Genomic DNA, 16,576 nt, shown 5'->3' with positions numbered 1-16,576 from the left:
GTTTAATTTTTTTAGTTACGAAAAAAAAACTTCCTGGTTAACAACATTTTAGATAGAAGTGTAGCAGATAGGAATTGAAAAAAAGAATTTAAAACTTATCAATTCAAGTTTTTTTTGTCTTGGCCTGACTTTCCATTTATTGTATGTTATTGTAGTTGTGGACTACTGTAGCACGTAACAATACCTATTAATAATTATTGAATGTATGAAAACTTTCCTGAAAATACCTAAGCATTTTCTTTATCTTTTACAGATGGCCACTTATTTCATCATCATCACACTGTTCCTATCAGCCAACGCAAAAGTGATGCGGAACAACGCGCTTATGACAAAAATGGTGTCAAAATTCCACAAAGAAATAGAACCATCAGTAGAGGACATAAACCCTGAATCAGTATTGAACAGAATGCAGACGCTCCTGTGCAAGAACTTTAAATCAGTCCCTTGCGAGATGATCACACAAGACACTGCGTTACGAAGACTTATAGAACAATCGATACAACAAATTAACTACAAGAAACATAAGCTGGAGAAAACAACGTCTCCAACAACGTACCTGACTCTATTCCCCATTCTTAACGAGGATAACACAAACTACAAACACAAGACGCGCGCGAGAAAAAGCAAAACAAAACACAGCTACAAAAGCAAAGACACGAGAACAGTTTACAACAGAAAGAAGATAAGGAAGTTCTATCCGCATAAAGTTAAATACAAAGACAAAAATGCCAACATAAAGAAAGACTTCGGTGATTATTCAGAGGATAAACTCTCTATGTCAGTAGAAGTACCAGATATGACGTTGACGAAAAGACACCAGCATTTTTCTTATAAGGTGAAACCAGCTGATCCGCCGGTATGGCGAATTGATTACATGAAACACGGTGAACCCAGTTTGAATATGTTCGGTTTCGAAGATAGACTAAAAGACAAAATAATAAAGAGCCCAATTATCGCCGTTGCTGACGCGCCTGATCGAAATGATGTTTATGTCAATAAGAATTTCGTTAGGAGAGACAATGTGAATCTTGATTCTGATATTGTAGAATAAATTTTAATAAATATAATATGTATCTTAGTTTTATCACCTAGTTATCTCCTTCATAAAAGCAATTTTATGAATCCCGAATTACTTACATAGGTAAATATAACAGCGTTGTTTTAGGTATACCTAATCATTCATGATAATATGAATCTCGTTTCGAATAGATTTTAGTATTTAAAACTATTCTTCTAACTTCTACTGGGAATAATAACTAATGATAAGATCCGCTTTGTATGTTTGTTGTTAGTCGTATCGTCCATCTATAGGTACTAATAAGTAACTATAAATTATACGTTACATTGTTGGTCCGCTTTGTACACCGAAATTACTGAACCGATTTTAATAAAATTTTACCACTATTTGCGGTTTTATCTGACTTAAAAGATATAGGGTAGGATATCCTTATTAGTTATTACGATAAAGTATACACGGATGGATTCGAGACAAGCAAAGCATAATTTCATAAAAGTATATTTTTATATCGTTTATACAAGCTGTTGTCCGCGACTTCGCCCTCGTGGACATAACAATAATAATATGTACTTATATTTATTAATTAACAATATTAGGTAGGACCTAGTTCCAACTTAAATTATACCTAGGTCGGTAACCTCTAACATAGGGTAGGTCATTTTATTTTAAGAAATCACAGAAACTGCGGTTCACCTAAAAAATATAAATAAACAATTTTATGTCTTGTCGCTATTCTCACAGAGATAGTGTTATCAGCAATATAAGGGCGGGACTACATTCATATTCGTTTTTTTTTTCAAAATATGCAATAAACTGCTACACTATTTTTGATAAAATTTGGTGTACAAATGTATGCACACAATGAGAATACGTACGTTTAACTACGAACACCGTGACACGAGAATTTTACATAATTATATAAGATTTAATCAAGGAAACCAATTGATAAAAGAAGCAATTAATTAATTATGATATTAGTAAACAAAGAACCCATCCATAAATGATCTACACAAATACAAATTACTAAATTAATCCGTAAAATCAAGGCAAACGAGATAATTACATAATTGTTCATGTAACCCAACCTCAAAACACAACAATTATTATAAATATATTCATATCACGCAAACAGTTACGTTTTGACGTTGTTACAAAGATGTCTCGGCCCGTGCTTTCGACCCACGTGCTCGACACATCGACTGGAAGACCAGCATTTGGTGTTTTTGTCGAATTATACAAGAAAAAGGACGATTCTTGGACATTATGGCACAATACAGTGACATCTAGCGACGGGCGGATTCAGTTTCCATTTACAAAAGATTCTATGGCGGTGGGAACTTACAAATTAAAATTCAAAGTCGAGGATTATTATAAACAACTTGATAAGGAGACTTTGTATCCCTATGTGGAGGTATTTGTTTATTTATATTCAGTAGCATAGAATATTAATGAACTAATGAGTCATCTTATATACTTAACTAGCTGGTGCGTTGTGCGCGGGCTGCAAGCAGCCCGCGAGCCCCTTTTGCCCCTGGGTTGAAGCAATAGGGCAGTCATTAGAAAATGTGTTAGAATTCCCAGTCCATTTGTAATTTTCTGCTAACAGCGATCCCACAGTCAGTCGGTAATGCTTATAAATTCCCCATTCAAGTATTTTCCACTCCGGGAGGCTGTCCACCTTCGGAAGCATCCCAGGACAGAAATCTTCAGTCATTTGAAAATGCATTAAAATTCCCCGTCAATTTGCTATTATCTGCAAACAGCGATTCCACAGTCAATCGGAAGTGCTTATAAATTTCAAATTCAAATATTTTCTATTCCGGGGGGCGGTTCACCTTCGAGGGTGCATGGTGCGCGAGCTGCAAGCAGCTCGCGGCTCATCCCAGGGCAGAAAGCTTCAGTCATTTGAAAATGCATTCAAATTTCCTATCCATTTGTTACATCTCCTAACAGCGATTCTACAGTCAGTCGGTAATGCTTATAAATTCCCCATTCAAGTATTTTCCACTCCAGGAGGCTGTCCACCTTCGAGGGAGCGTAGTGCGCGGGCTGCAAGCAGCCCGCGAAGCATCCCAGGGCAGAAATCTTCAGTCATATGAAAATGCATTAAAATTCCCCGTCAATTTGCTTTTATCTGCTAACAGCGATTCTACAGTCAGTCGTTAATGCTTATAAATTCCCCATTCAAGTATTTTACACTCCGGGAGGCTGTCCACCTTCGAGGGAGCGTAGTGCGCGGGCTGCAAGCAGCCCGCGAAGCATCCCAGGGCGGAAATCTTCAGTCATTTGAAAATGCATTCTAATTTCGTATCCATTTGTTATTACATCTCCTAACAGCGATTCTACAGTCAGTCGGTAATGCTTATAAATTCCCCATTCAAATATTTTCTATTCCGGGGGGCTGTCCACCTTCGAGGTTGCGTGGTGCGCGAGCTGCAAGCAGCTCGCGGCTCATCCCAGGGCAGAAATCTTCAGTCATTTGAAAATGCATTCAAATTTCCTTTCCATTTGTAACATCTGCTAACAGCGATTCTACAGTCAGTCGAAACTGCTTATAAATTACTTATTCAAATGTTGTTAAATTTTTGAAACGTCTTATCGATAGCGGGCAGTGACTTTTCATAATAAACTGTTCAAGAGTTAACCTAACACGCTCGTCGCTTCGCTCCTCGCTACCTATTTGAATATTTAGGCCGGCCGCTGCCGCGACTCGCTCGCTTCGCTCGCTTGGCTCGTGCGATAGGTAGTTCATAAGTTAACCTAACACGCTCGTCGCTTCGCTCCTCGCTACCTATTTGAATATTTAGGCCGGCCGCTGCCGTGACTCGCTCGCTTCGCTCGCATGGCTCGTGTGGTAGTTCAAAAGTTAACCTTACACGCTCGTCGCTTCGCTCCTCGCTACCTAAACTGCTTATAAATTACTTATTCAAATATTGGTAAAATTTTTGAAACGTCTTATCGATAGCGGGCAGTGACTTTTCATAATAAACTGTTCAAGAGTTAACCTAACACGCTCGTCGCTTCGCTGCTCGCTACCTATTTGAATATTTAGGCCGGCCGCTGCCACAACTCGCTCGCTTCGCTCGCTTGGCTCGTGCGGTAGGTAGTTCATAAGTTAACCTAACACGCTCGTCGCTTCGCTCCTCGCTACCCATTTGAATATTTAGGCCGGCCGTTGACGCGACTCGCTCGCTTCGCTCGCTTGGCTCGTGCGGTAAGTAGTTCAAAAGTTAACCTAACACGCTCGTCGCTTCGCTCCTCGCTACCTATTTGAATATTTAGGCCGGCCGCTGCCGTGACTCGCTCGCTTCGCTCGCTTGGCTTGTGCGGTAGTTCAAAAGTTAATAAATATTTTCTACTCCGGGAGGCTGTCAACCATCGAAGTTGCGCGGTGCGCGGGCAGCAAGCAGCCCGCGGCGCCGTCCTTTGCCGTTGCTATTCAATCACCATTCCTACTATGGAAATTTCCATACAAAATTTTCGAAAAAAAAAATTTCGCTTTTTAACAAAAAAAATTATATGCCTGGAAGCGGACCAGGTTTTGAAGTATTTTTTACTTTGGCGACCCCGACCTACCTGCCACCGGTTCAGAGAGCCGTTGAATTACGTGATGTATGGAAAATGGAAACCGGGGGTCGGAGAGAAATTCTGAGTATGCAGTTTTGTAAATCTGTCCGATCAGAGCACAAAAGTCAATTTTCAGACCGATCGTCAAGTAACCGGCGCCACCATCTTGCCTCGAAAAATCGGCCATTTTTGAAAAAAAAAATTACGTCCAATTTGAAATTTCTCGATTGCCCTGGTAGCACCCCATCTTCCTGATCATTTTTTAGTTCTACACCCCCCACCTATCTGGCGCCGTTTCAGAGAGCCGTCGAATTTCGCGTTGTATGAAACTCGGAAACCAGCGATGGAAACTCGATTATGAGTATGCCACCTCAATGTGCGGCTCGATTAAAGCCCCTGTGCCAAGTTTCAGCGCGATCACACCAGCGATGGCCGTTTTAGAATTTGTATGGCGGCGGCCATTTTTTCCGCCATTTTGAATTTTTTTCACTATCTGTGGTAATTGCTCGAGGTCTACTACAAGTTTAGTTTGAGCACCCCAGATGTAGCTGCTACCGTTTGCGCGGGCCGTTGACCGTCTTCGAGAGATGAGGGAAAGTTTAAGATTTCGGATTTTTCTGGATATCCTGGGAGCTGGGTGAGTATGAATGCGTCATTTGTATGTTTCTCCGTCGTGCCACCTTGGCTAAATTTACGTTTTTATGTTTGCGCCAAAAATGGAAAAATTCCAAAATCGAGCATCCCACTATGGCTCCCTGGTAGCGTCCCAGGGTGGTGATCATTTTTAGTTCCGACACCCCCAACCCAACTCGCACCGTTTCCGCGGGCCGTTGGATTTTACGTTGTATGGAAGTTGGAAACGGGGGCCCGGAGCCACTTGAACGGGGCACCGATCGATTCGCCGGCTCGAACAGAGCACGTGTGCCAAATTTGAGACGTAAGGATTCATAAACGGCGATTTTGGCAAAGTACGGCGGCCATCTTGTTTTCGCGAAAATCCCCATTTTTCCACCACCCCTGGTAATTGCCACCAGTTCCGAGCATTTTTTGTTCAGACACCCCCCCTCCAGGTACCACCGTTTTTGCGCACCTCCAGGGGTCCACTTGGTTTTCGAAGATGATCGAGATCGCTATATTTTTCCGGTGGTCACTGGAAGCACCTCTACACGACCACGTCAAAATCCCCCCAACTTTCCCCGTAGTTTCCGAGAAACCCGATGTCAGTCAGTCAGTGAGTGAGTGGTAGTGTAGCTTTATATATTATAATAACTTAGGTATACAATTTTCGTGTCTCAGAGCAAGTTTCCATTTCTCGAACGGGAGCTTGACCGATTTTTAGAAACGCAATATCCGCGATGTTTTGAAAAAATAACGTAAGTAGGTAATTATGCAAATAGGAATAAAATTATTTTGTTTTTGTGACCTTTCGGATGTGTAGTCAACGTTTTGATAAAATTGACACTACAATTAACACGAACGAATTTATGAAATCGTTCCAGTAGTTCTTGAGATTTGCGAGTTCAAACAAAATCTTTAGCTTTATTTTATAGGTAGGTATAAATATGCGTGTAGTACACGCATGTAGATTTTTAGCAACAAAATAACTAAAAATTTAATTTCTTCCAGATTGTTTTCAACACAAAAGAGGATGAGCACTACCACATCCCCCTCCTGCTCACACCCTACGGATATTCTACATACAGGGGTAGTTAGACAAGGCGCCTGCTGAATTAGACTATTTACATATGATCTGATCTTAAATAAAAAATATAATATCTGAAACCTGTTGTTTGAATTATGTCTATCCTTTGTGTTAATCAAAGTTATTATTAGTTAATTGTGTGCCAAATTTCATGAAAATCGGTTCAGTCCTTTTTAGGTGAGAGAGTTCAAACATCCACATTAATTATAATATACCTAGGTAGGTTACGTAGATCACAGGTTTCAAAAAATATTAAATAGGTTACTTTTCGATGATTTTTATGAAATTTATGAAGTCTAAAGACAATAAATAATTGTGCCTCAATAAGATATTAATTTATGAAGGTGAAAAATAAAATGCATATTATTTCAATAACAACTGTTTATTATAAAATATATTTTGTACAACTCGTGTATCTAAATCTTATAATCGCATTCTTTACAATAAAAAACATTATCTATTAAATAATCTATGTACTAATATTACTAAAATTAATTATTTACATATATCAAGTAGCTCTATATTCGTTTCATCTTAACTTAATGATTCTATCATCAAAAAATACATAACAATAATACATGAAATCAGAAAATCTTATTGGAATGAATTTTAAAATTTTACTGTAAATGCAGTGAAGGTGCGTTAATTTATCTTTTAACTTAAATTTTAAAGAAAGAAAATCCATTATGCTATTTTGATCCTAAAGATGAAATTCATAAAAATTAAATTTAAATAATAATCAATTTACCAAATAATAAGAAATTGTTAAAAATATTATAATTAAATTAATTGTTCAAAATTGTTAGATCCTCAAGGGTCGCTAAATTATAAACAATGTGCCTTTATTAAGTCTTGAACATTACGTATTTAATTTAAGCTAAAAACTACAAGTGGGCATTAACTATATAACTTTATATATCTTTGTATGGACGTAGGCAGCCCCGCGAAGCATTCTGTAAGGTAAATAGTCACATACATCAGTAAAATCACAACAAAAACACATTCACCATTTCTTGGCAGCACAATATCACAGTCATATCACAGTTCGTACAAAATCCGATTTAGTCCACCGTTCTTTTTTAGTCTATGTTCGATTCTATCTAACTCTGTTGTTAATAAATCTTCTTCTTCTTTTTTTAGAATATGTCAATGTCAGTGTCAACTGTCAAAATTCTGCGCTCATTGTTAGGTATGCGAAAATGAACGCAGAATAGTGAAGTCATTAGCAAAAACAATTATGTTTATGCTAGAGCTGTAAGAAAATGTCTTCAGGTTCCAGCGCTTTACATACATTACCTGTGAAACCTGTTGAGAAAGCTTGATTAGGTAGAAATTGGTAGAAAATAGTAGAAACTTACCGAAGATGGCTTGGGCACATCTTAATGGTTGCGTCTCATCGGTAGCGCCGTATCTATTATGGGTAATAGAATCAAACGATTAGATAGGATCGACAAAGTACCCTTGCATCTTCCACACATACGCTTATAGCTCATAGATAACATAACTCTTTTATTGTAAAGAAAGAATAACTTTATGCATAAATGCGATTGCAGTCAATTATTTCAAAGATAACAAAAGATACAGCATGATATTTGTTGTCTACTGTACCCAACAGGATGAAACAGAACAAAATAAACATAAAGAAACAATATAGTATTTATTGAAAACTTATAAACTGCAGTCATTTAATATCAAGTCTTACCAAACAAAAAGATCTACTCTTATCTTTAGTATTTTAATTAATCACACTGACCTGGAATCCAAACCTGCGAACAAACAAAGATTATTATGAAAATAAAAAGCATAGCTCACCTATATATTTCCCTCCTCTTGCCCGACAACTTCCTTGTATCTCGCAATCATAAGTTTCTTTACAGTATCTCTGTACGTTAAGCCAGGTGTGGGAGTGTATATCCCGCGTTTCTGCCCTAGTCCCGCCAAGCTAGGCCTTTGTTCCGCCTCTATAGGAGCTATTCTCCCTTGTTCCTCCTTTCCCAATCCTCGACCTTCAGACCAACCCATTTTCTGCAGCATTTTACCACCAATCGTGTCTACAACTGATGGAGGTGGATGTGAAACCACAGGTGCCGGCATATCATTCTCGTATCGCTTACGAATCGGAGGAGGCTCATCTTCACCAAACTTTAATCGCCTTTCCGCCGCCCTATCCCTATACCCATTTGATTGCGGCAATAAATCATTCTTCTTCTGAAATTCTACCAAGTTCTGCTTGTGCAAATCGGACAATGTCTTGTGTTTCGTTAACACTTCAGCAGAGGGGAAACGCCGTTTGCAAATTAAGCATGTTAGCCTCGCCCAGTCAATGATTCCTTCGTCAGAGTCAACTGGAGCAACTTCAGGACTTTTAATAAGAAATTCTTCAGTATTTGGCGGTGGCGATATTTCTCGCATGTGCGGCGTTATAGAGGGACCAGCTCCAAGCACAGAAAACCCTATGTCTGCTGAACCCTTACTTGCTCCATGGTCTAGTGGCTGTTCCATAACAAAATTGCTACGAGCATTTTCTTTCTTTTGGTTCAACGTCCGAGCCCACCTTTCCATATCTTTTGCAATCTTTTTGGCAACCTTAACCTTATCCTCTTTGTCTCTTTTCTTTTTCTCTTCTGGTTCTTTTGGTATTGTGTTTTCTACTGTAGCAGTCGGTGGGTTTTGGAGTTTTGGCTGGTTGGTATTTTGTTGATTTTGATTGGCTGCAATGTATGTGGAATTTGTTGCATCCCAGTACATGTACTGGCTAGTTTGACTGTTGAAGAAGTACTGGGTATTGCCATCGTAATATAACCCAGTTGCAGGGTCGTAATAGTAACCCGATGTTTCATCGTACATGAAAGTCCTCACGTCTGGTGGGCTGTACACTGTTTTACCATCACCAGTGGGTATGTTAGTTACAGCTGCATTTTGTGAGGTAGACGTAACAAAAACTGGTACAGATACCGGAGTCCAAGAAAGCTGTCGAGCTTGTGCTGCAGAGATAGCCGATTGTGCTACCGCAGCTGCTGCATTTACCCTGTCTGCTTCGGAAAGAGCTTGACTGGTGTTATATGACATTTGAGCATAATATGCCGAATAATCTGAATTATTTGACATATTCTTTTGAACTTTTTGCACTTCATTGTAATATGAAACTAACACTTCTCGTCCATCTATCTTAAGAGGAGGATCCAAAGCTAATAATTCTGAATGTGCCGCTGTTGAGTCTGCTATTGAGTTAAAGTTAATATAAGCTAAGCATTTTGAAGCTCCAGTCAACGTCTCTCTACCTATTGTTATACCAGCTATTGAATCGAGCACTGACTTGGTACACCTATCTTTAATTGCTTCTAATATTTTCTCCTCAGTAGTTAAAGCATCTAACCTTCTAAATAACAGTCTCTTAGTAATACCGGGGCTTGTTTCTGTGCCATTCCTATCGTCACCTCCATACACCACACCATCTGCTCTCTTACCCTGACAATTTCTTCTGTAACATACTTGGCGCCGCTTAAAATTGTAAGAGCCACATTGACATATCCAGTCACCTGGTGAAGCATTCGATTGCGTATCTTGGTTCTCGTGTTTATTTTCATATGTTTCAACGATAGGCTCTTGTCTATCATGGCTACGGGACCTACTTCTAGATTGGGAGTCAATCTTCTGTCTGTCGTTACTTATCTTAGGAGGGGACGGAGCGCTTGGGATTTCTTTATCGTCTATGCGGCGCGGAGAACGACGCCTATTGTCACGTTGATCGCGGTCACGTTTGTCGTAACGATCACGGCGGTAGCGGTCATCGCGCTCACGGTCGCGATCACGACGGTCGCGGTCACGGTCGAAACGGTCGACACGGTCGCGGCGCTCCCTGTGTCTGTCTCGAGGCGACGCTTGGTGGCCCCTATCTGGACTGGAACTGCGCCTCATCTCCCAAACGGGTGACCGCGGGCGGTTCTCAGCCCAGCGATTCCCGCGATCCTCTCTTCCGCGCCAAGACATAGCCTGCGAACATCATGGTAAATGAAACGATGATACAAACCCTTCGGACGCTTCGTGCCTTGCCTTTTCGATCGAGACCTTTCTCCATTGTTCTGTACTTTTTACCTGCTGTAGATTACGCCAAAAATGTCCTTATGTAGATACAGTTGAAAATTATAAGATTATTCCTATAAATGTATTTTCACCATCAAAATCAAAGTTGAAATCTAAATTCTAAAATCAAGCAGACTGCAGAGTTCAGACAATCGCCATATTTTTCTTTAAAAAATAGTGACGTGTGTACGAACTACGAACAGTTTCCGATGTTGTCAAGCACCTATCGAATTATCGATTAATAGAGTTTTTATAGGTCAGTTAAACAACTTTATTATTGTGGCGAATTCGGAAATTAAACGTTAAAAAGTTATCCTTAAAAACCAATGGAACATATTTTAATAAGTAATAACAGAATATTTTTTTTTATGTATTAAAATATAATGATTTAAAAAATTGTGTATTAACTCGAGTGAAAAATCAGATTTGTTTTAGAATTACAATCGTTTTATAATTTATGACGGTCTTTACAATTGCCATTTTTTTTCACGCATAAATTGATTATTAATTAACATTGCTGTTTCAATAATATATTCTTTATGAAAATTAATTGAGTTATAATCTAATCGATTTCTATTCGAATTCTGAATCGAATGAATCAGGACATCCCTAAGCTACACATAGACAAAAGCTAAGAGCAATTGCTCTTAGGACAAAAGACTAAAAATCATAGACTAATTTATATTTTTTTTTCGTTGCTCTAATACATAACAAATACAAGTGAAATTGAAACAGCAACTTTTTTTCGTTTGTAACAAATATTGAAATCTCAATTCAATCATTAGTTTTTAAAGCAGGCGAAGTTCGCCTGGCGAACTGAGTTGGTATTGTTGGTATCGAAAAAAGCTGATGCTTTTACTTTTTCTGAAATTGATATTTCAGAAGGGTATGACGTAAAAATTACATGAGTAGGTACTTACCGGACTATTGCAATGAAGATTTAAATAAAACGATTCATTTATGCCAGATTTATTTTATTGTGATTTATTAAAATTAAACACATTTCAATTTTTTTTTATTGAAATACATACAAATGTGATATATTTGAAGAATTTTTACAAATTTAATTTGGCTAACTATATTATAATCCAATTTTATAACAATGGGATATTTAACTATTTCACATAGGTATTCGTTATTACTTTTTACTGATCTGTAGTTGTTTTTTGTCATATGCTCTACTTAACTATTCTTCTCTATCAATCTTACTCAGTACTCTCCTAAACCATTTTTTTAACCCATTTAAAAAATTACGATAATGAATAAAGATTACATGATATTGTCAAGTTCATTACAAAGTAAATAATAATAATTTCCTATCTTATTTAAGACAACCTAATCTATATACTCCTTATTAGTTTAAATTTTTATTTAATACTTATTAATTATCGCAAGGCTGCAGTGGCTACAAACAATAATTTACTTGTCTTATATCCAATTTCTTGTAGAAAATACATTACCTACCCAATTAAATATATTATGTACTTCTATGAATATAATTGGTGCATTTTATAAAACTTACAATTATACCATTATTTCTTAAAATAGTTATTTAAGAAATGATTAGCATAGTAGTTAGCCTAAATAAAAATCAAGGTAAGTACTTAAAAAAACGACGATGATACGGACTACAAATACAAAAAAATAAAGAAAAAACTTAGAAAGCTTTATTTTCTTACAATATAAAATCACACAGCAGTCACTATCACAAATGCTTTGGATATACACAATACATAATATATAAAGTTGACTTCAAGCCACTATACTTAAACTTAAAAAGGTTCCTAAGCTAAACACTGCACACTACTACATGCTATATCTTAATACTAAGCACAGCACAGTTTTAACATATTATTTTATTCATAATTTTACTAGTTCTAATTTTACCCCTTAAACATTTGATTCAGAAGAATATTGCGAAAGAGACAACTGTGTTATAATTTAAGGTGAATACTTATGTCAGTTATTTATTTTATTTCTTTTTTACAGTTTAAAGATTCAGTTAAGTAGTTTCAGAAATAACTAAAACTGCTAATGGACATAGCAATAATATTATAAATACATCACTGTAATAGCAATGCAAATATTGTGCATTTTTAATATGATTATGTATTATGCATAGGTTTTCATTAGATACAGAATTAACTGGCAAAAGCACTACACTCTCATATCATAGATATCCATCAGTATTAATAGAACACAGCATACTTCAATATTGTTTGGTGTTCCAACATATTTTGAACAACACAGTGCAATCCAACATCTTCACAGTAATCTTTAGGCAACATAACACAGTCCAACATACTTTACTTTACACAGTGTTTATAGTTTATTCATATTATTAATCACGGAAACTAGTTCTGCTCCATCACTAGTCAGCAAGTATTCCCGCAGTGAGCAGATCTCTCAACTAACAAAGTACAGTTTAACAATGTTCCAACATAGTACAGTCCAACACACTTTACACAACACGGCACAGTCCAACACCTTCACATTACACTTTAAACAATACTACTATACTAGTGTTTATAGTTTATTCATATTCATAATCACGGGAACTAGTCCCGGCCCATCCCTAGTCATGCCTTCCGGTCAGCAAGTGTTCCCGCAGTGTGCAGATCTCTCGGTCAATGTTCTCGCGGGCTGCTCCTTCGAAACTTTCGAACTCTGGTGTTTGGTATAGTTTCGGTACTTGTATAAGTTGGTTTAGTATCTGGAAATGGTAAAGTTTGTTTAAAGTACAAGTTAGATAGTATTCAAATTTACTGAATCTAAATGTGTGGTAGGAAGTATATAGAATAAATAGGTAGGTAAATAGCCTGTCATTTTGTTTATTTTAAGCAGCAATACTGTTTTACATTGACTTTACTGTTTTCTTTTCTGAAATAAAAAAATGAACATGACAGTCTTCTCACAATAATATCACTTAAATTCCGAAAAAAGAAATATTACTAATCGCGATATAAATTAGAAACCCAAATGGATGAATTCAATGAGAAAGTAGAACTTTATGTGAATCATCCTGCTCATACTAGTGAAATAATCTTTATTATTTTACAAATAACATATACCTTAATTCTCAACTCAACATAATTCTTCTGGTTCAATTTAGAATACTCTGCTCGCACCAATTTGGCATGTGCATCATATTCCTCCCGTGAAGCTGACAATACTGCCAGCTCACAGTCTCCGAACAACTGTAGATCTCGCAGAGGTACTGTTATACCTGTACTGGAGACCATTTCTGGCCCCTCTGTGGAACTGACTACAGCGGAGTCCATTTCTGGCTCATTTGTGGAACTGACTATAGCAGAGCCTATTTCTGGCTCATCTGTGGAGCTGACTATAGCGGAGCCCATTTCTGGCCCATCTATGGGACTGACACTTATAGCAGTGTCCGTTTCTGGCTCCTCTGTAGGACTGGCTCCAATAGGAGTGTCTGCTTCTGGCTCTGAGGGGCTGTCGTTGCAACTGCTGCAAAATGCCTCGTCGTCTGTTAGCAGTGTTAGGATGTAGGATGTTAGGTCTTGCTGTAATTAAATATATTTTTAATTAATATCTAGCTTTTTCATACAGGTTTGGGACAGGTACAGTATGTTTTCTGTAAGAATTACCTATTTATATAAATAAGAAATAAATGAATGAATAAAAGAAGAAGAAATTCCAAATGAAGACAAATCATACAAATCAAAAGTCATTAAAATCCATTTGGCTATTCTGAGTAGCTAAAGAGTGAATCGCAACTTTAAATAATATATGAATTGCAAAAATATATGATTTTAGATAATGATAACATAATCAAAGGAAGCTATGAACACTATTTTCAAAGTGTGCAGCCAAAAGGGTCAAGGATTGAACTATGATGCAGTCTAATAAATATTAAACAGAAAACTTTAACATAATAATACCATGTTATTGTAAAAACCAATATCCTATCTAAATATGAATAGTCTCCTCCATTACCATTGATAAAAATCTCTTTGTTATTCATATGTATTATCTATTGTACTTTTTTTTCCATTTCCTTATATACAATTTTTTTTTGTGAAATATGAACATCATTATTTCCAATTGAAGATGCTATTCATTGGTATATTATTATATTCATTATTTTGTTGATTCAAAAGCTTCTTAACGAAGTCCAGTTGAATAAATAAATGTTTGAGTTATTATGCAACTAAGTTAATATAAACTCATTCCTAATCAACAAAAATAAAATAATTATAATCTGTTCAGTTATTATTGTAAGTGGTGAAACTAATGCCGCATATTTTTATGTACAAATGGACTAGCTATCACACATGTATTTGTAATTTGCTTGCATTCAAATTATAATTCTATATCTATATCATAATCAAATCCTGAATACATTCAAAGCTATATTCTCCAAATTTTTTTTGCAGTTATTTTGAATTCAGGGACAAACAGACATACAGAAAAAGTGTATCCATAAAGATTATTGTGACATACTGATTGTGGATGTAACTGCAGCAACTCAGCAAGCAACCTAACAGTCAGTTCGGAAGGCGTGTGTCTCAAAACCATCGCCAGTTTGAATGCAGCGGGCTGTATCACGTCATCCACTCCTTTGAGCAACATACTGTGCCAGACACCTGCCTGAAAGTGATTGAATTCATTTTTGTATAGTAATTGATTTGAGAATTGTGGCGTATGCAAATTTTTGTTTGTTTGCATGTTTAAGAACAAGACTAATATGTAATTCCACTTATGGAAATGAAAATTATCAAAAATGAATTGGATTATTCACATTATTAATGGTTATAAGTAATGTGGTAGATGTTATGTTGAGTTATGAATAATTATTGTAAATATTAAAACTAATGCTGAGGATGAAAATTGGTGTTTAAATGATACCCTCTGTTCAAGTCCTTACAGATAAAATTTGTAAATTCTACACTGAAAAGCAAAATTCTTAACAATAATGGTTTATTATCATCATAATGTGATCAAAAGAATAATGTTTACATTTATACTGCTTATGTTTGTAAAAAAAAAAAAAAAACTATTAAATATAATAAATGGTAACATACAACACAACCTGATAAGCGACGCAGTTCCTCAGCGAATGCCAGACAGAGTCAGGTGGCGAGGCAGTGGATATCTCGCTCCAGGCCTCTTCTGAATGTGGAGCGACCAGCGTGGCACATGCACTACGCCACATCCGAGACGCTGCACAGCCTTCATGCTCTCCTGGTCATTTGTGTAAGAGTTAAATATTTAAGATAAGAAAATCTTTTATTTCATTAAAAATTGTTTTTTTTTTTATATTTGAGTAATTTTCAACAAATTATATGATCCATTCCCAGTGAATGTGTGTGCTATGTAGCTTATAATATTATGAACAGTCTATATTCAAAGTCTAATAAGATTCATTTCAATATTTTGGTTATTGTATTTACTAAAACAACTTTTAAAACGAAATAAGAAGAAATAAAAATACTAATAAGAGAACAAATAGTTTGATTTAGTTATTATTATATAAAGTATAATATTTACCCGCCAGCAATTCGGCTCGAGTCCACCAATTTGCAATATTTTGCATCTTGATACCGATCTTTCCAAATTCCTCCGTTAAAATAATGTCACAAATTAGTTCCTGAAAATATATTATTCAGTCATTACTGCAAAATATAGCATATATAGTTTCATTAAGTAGGTTAAAAGATTCATGAACAGTTGCAGAAAGCAATGTTTAATTCCACAGAACTTTCCGCAACCTTGATTTAAATCGCGAATATTTGAAAGTAAATGTAAATATATATCCGTAAATAACTTGTGTTTACTCAATAAGAGTACATCTTTTGAAAGCTACGTAATGTAAGAGCACAAAAGTTAATTTAAATTAATCATTTGATTGTTTACTTGGAAGGCGTAAGCCGCAAAACAGCAACAAACACGAAATGATAGCGAGAAATTGACATTTTCAGTTTTCGAGTTTTCACACTTGACTGTTGACAGTTGACATTTTGATATTGATTTTGACACTAACTAGGTATCAATTTATTCTCTTAGAATTTATTGCTCTGAGTATCAAACTAATAAAAAACCAAAGAGTTTATAGTAGGTAGTCCAAGAAGCTTATTTGGAGTAGTTAAGAGTAGTTTATTGTTATTATAAAAATACTGCCGCTACCTGCCGCGACCGTGGGCCACGGTCGCCACGGTCCGTGGCTACTACTCAAACGC

General features: G+C 36.4%; 3 protein-coding genes across 4 annotated transcripts; 1 reads left to right on the top strand and 2 right to left on the bottom strand.

The window, feature by feature from the left end:
• Positions 1–253: 253 nt before the first annotated feature.
• On the top strand, positions 254–6,367 carry LOC123703320. The gene is made up of 3 exons (XM_045651280.1): positions 254–958; positions 2,175–2,429; positions 6,212–6,367. The coding sequence occupies exons 1-3, from the start codon at positions 254–256 to the stop codon at positions 6,296–6,298; spliced, it is 1,047 nt and encodes a 348-aa protein (XP_045507236.1). The 3' UTR covers positions 6,299–6,367.
• Positions 6,368–6,650: 283 nt separating this feature from the next.
• On the bottom strand, positions 6,651–10,536 carry LOC123703307 (RNA-binding protein 5-A-like). Of its 2 annotated transcripts, XR_006752972.1 has the most exons (3): positions 8,100–10,536; positions 7,646–7,698; positions 6,651–7,240 (listed from the first exon to the last, which is right to left on the bottom strand). XR_006752972.1 is itself a non-coding variant. In XM_045651260.1 (2 exons), the coding sequence occupies exon 2, from the start codon at positions 10,275–10,277 to the stop codon at positions 8,100–8,102; it is 2,178 nt and encodes a 725-aa protein (XP_045507216.1). In that variant the 5' UTR covers positions 10,278–10,280; positions 10,383–10,536; the 3' UTR covers positions 6,651–8,099. The 2 variants fall into 2 exon arrangements, 1 of the variants encoding a protein (XP_045507216.1); XM_045651260.1 differs by having other exon boundaries at positions 6,651–10,280; positions 10,383–10,536.
• A 1,487-nt stretch (positions 10,537–12,023) lies between these two features.
• Positions 12,024–16,274, bottom strand: LOC123703318. Its single transcript, XM_045651278.1, has 6 exons — positions 16,254–16,274; positions 15,888–15,987; positions 15,430–15,581; positions 14,841–14,987; positions 13,442–13,900; positions 12,024–13,083 (listed from the first exon to the last, which is right to left on the bottom strand). The coding sequence occupies exons 2-6, from the start codon at positions 15,931–15,933 to the stop codon at positions 12,946–12,948; spliced, it is 942 nt and encodes a 313-aa protein (XP_045507234.1). The 5' UTR covers positions 15,934–15,987; positions 16,254–16,274; the 3' UTR covers positions 12,024–12,945.
• Positions 16,275–16,576: the final 302 nt, after the last annotated feature.

The sequence above is a fragment of the Colias croceus genome, chromosome 25 (assembly GCF_905220415.1).
Source record: "Colias croceus chromosome 25, ilColCroc2.1".
NCBI lineage: Eukaryota > Metazoa > Arthropoda > Insecta > Lepidoptera > Pieridae > Colias > Colias croceus.
Note: the sequence above shows the minus strand (reverse complement) of the source record. Positions and strands in the feature narration are given on the sequence as shown.